Here is a 2500-nt window from a genome sequence, read left to right as displayed (position 1 = left end):
CTGAACCAATCACGATCGAGCTCATCTCAGACCAGGAAGTGCTGCTACTGCCTCCGGGCTGCTCGCTGCTCTCTGCCTCCTCACTGTTGAAGTTACATTTCTGCTTTGCATTCCTGCCGTTCTCTAGAGGGGGGGGGGGGGGGATCAAATCAAATCAGTTTTATTTGTATAGCCCAATATCACACATTTGCCTCAGTGGGCTTTACAGTCCATACCATATGACACCCTGCCCTTAGACCAGGGGTGTCAAACATACGGCCCGCGGGCCGGATGATTTGATCAGGCCCGCGACCTGTAGAGCATAAATTTCTGAGTATGTCAAAAAAAAAAGTAAGTCTCTAGCCCATTCCTGTGAGGAGTTATGAATTTTTAAAGAAATAACCGAAATGCTCACTCCTGCCGCTAGGGGGCAGCCTAAATAAAAAAAGCACATTTTAGCAACGTGGGAAATGGTAAATGGCAATCCTGCTTCACCTCTATTAATGTTTCCTACAGTGCTTTATGGCAAAGTAAAAACCAAAAAAAAAAAAAAAAAATTATTTTTAGTACATTTATTTTATTACTTTTTTATAAAAATAAAACTATTTTTATTTTTAGTGCTGAACAATTAATGTACTAGCAAGCGCGGTGTGTCTGCGGCTCTGTGTGCGCAAAACGAGCAGGAGCATGCTAGTGTAGGCCTACAAGATTTATTTCCTAATTTTCAATGCTGCTTTATTTTTATGTTTTAAATTGGGAAAAACGAATTCCAAAACAACCAATAACCTCTGTATTTAAAAATAAATCAAAACAGTAGAAGTTGCACTTTTATTTAATTGTATTTTGTACTGTCTGCATGTTTGCACAAAATGTGTCCCTGTACATATAGTAAACAAAATTGGACAACTGTAAGGTCAGTGCCTGTTGTATTTGTGTATTCAAATAAACAGTTGTTTATTTCATTAGTGCACATTGGCATCTTTGAGCAAAATACCCCCAAAATTTTTGCTGCGGCGCTGCGCGCCGCACCTCCTATTCCCATGGCCGGCAGCAACCTTTACTAAGACATCTCCTGGGGGGTACAGAGATCCCTTGTGATCTGTGATAATGTAGGTTACAAATGTAGGCTGAGTGATAAAGCATATTACTGAAAAACAAAGTTAGGGATTTGGAGTTATTTTGCCATTATTTTACTAGTCCGGCCCACCTGAGATCAGAGAGGCTGTATGTGGCCCTCGAACCAAAATGAGTTTGACACCCCTGCCTTAGACCCTTAGCTCCTCTGAGAAAAAAAACTCCCAGTAAAAAACCCTTTACCGGGATTTAAAAAATTGAGAAATCTCAGGGAGAGTCGACAGAGTTAGAGAAATGGATTTGTGTTAAAATTCATTCATAATTTTTTTTAAATAACATTTTTTTTTAAATTGAAAAATGTTTTTATTTTCATTTCTAAATATATGTAATTCGCAGCAGCGGGTAAAGTTGACTTGCCTTATCATCACAGGCATTACGAGCTTCAAACTTCACTTTAAAATAGAAATGAAGAAAAGTATTCATGTAAAAATCACAAAAATAACTTTGCACTTTGTAGTATTTATTATTGTATTTATTGTTTTTTTTTAAATCTTTTTTTAAGTATTTTAGCTATGAGGGAATGAGTGTGTGTTATGTCTGTCCATACGCTGTTTATGACACTGTAATTTCCCATAAAGGATTATTAAAGGATCTATCTATCTATCTATCCCAATCCTATCTTTCAAAATTTTGAGTAGAATAATAATTGTAAATATTTTTTTTATATATATATATTTTAATCTATGTATTTTTCTGCCGGTCGGGAATGTTTACTTCCCCTAAAATCACATACATTACACTTCACACAACACATTAAAACAGACATAAAATGAAGATAGGATAGTAGCTATAAGACATGGACTTTAATTTCATGCCATAAATAATTCCCAAAGAATGCTACACCCGTACCGTTGTCCTTGGTTGCCCGTCTCTTGAGTCCTGTCCGTCTGTCCTCCCCGTCCCTGGGCAAAGGGCTCGGGCTGGCCTGGAACACGATGTCTGGAAGTAGCCTGGTCGAGCTACTGCTGCTACTGCCGCCATTTTTAAGAGATGAACTGATCTGTGGTTTAAAAAATTAGAAAGAAAATAAATATATATTTTTTTAAAGATAATTTTTTGGGCATAATTCCTTTATAATTAGACAGTGTGCAGAGACAGAGATGAAATGGGTCAGAGAGGGGAATGACATGCAGAGAACGACCCGGGCTGGATTCTAACCCGGGTCTGCTGTGGAGAGGACTGAGCCCATAAAATATTTCTGTACGAAATTTCATTACAATCTACAACTAACATTTGCAGAAAAAAATGCACTTTATGAATCATGAACAAAACAATTAGTGAAAGCCATGTAGGATCTTTCACAAGTGACTTAATAAATTAAATGAATCGTCTGTGTCCGAAAAATGTAATCAGCCGATAAATCTGTGATAAGAATTTTTTTTTACTC

The 2500-nt window shown here is 37.2% G+C and overlaps 1 protein-coding gene across 2 annotated transcripts in view; it reads right to left on the bottom strand.

Annotated features, from left to right (window-relative positions):
• Positions 1-2500, bottom strand: part of LOC307271123 (DDB1- and CUL4-associated factor 1-like) — a 38181-nt gene that overhangs the window by 28128 nt on the left and 7553 nt on the right. For both annotated transcript variants that reach the window (XM_080054997.1, XM_080054996.1), the window contains exons 8-9: positions 1963-2113; positions 1-123 (exon numbers count right to left, since the gene is read on the bottom strand). The exon at positions 1-123 is cut by the window's left edge and continues 83 nt beyond it. In XM_080054997.1, coding sequence (XP_079911123.1) covers positions 1-123; positions 1963-2113 — 274 coding nt within the window. The remainder of the gene's footprint in view (positions 124-1962; positions 2114-2500) is intronic.

The sequence above is a fragment of the Ammodytes marinus genome (genome assembly GCF_949987685.1).
Source record: "Ammodytes marinus genome assembly, contig: scaffold_87, whole genome shotgun sequence".
In the NCBI taxonomy this organism is placed as follows: Eukaryota; Metazoa; Chordata; class Actinopteri; order Uranoscopiformes; family Ammodytidae; genus Ammodytes; species Ammodytes marinus.
This window is presented reverse-complemented; position numbering and strand designations above follow the sequence as displayed.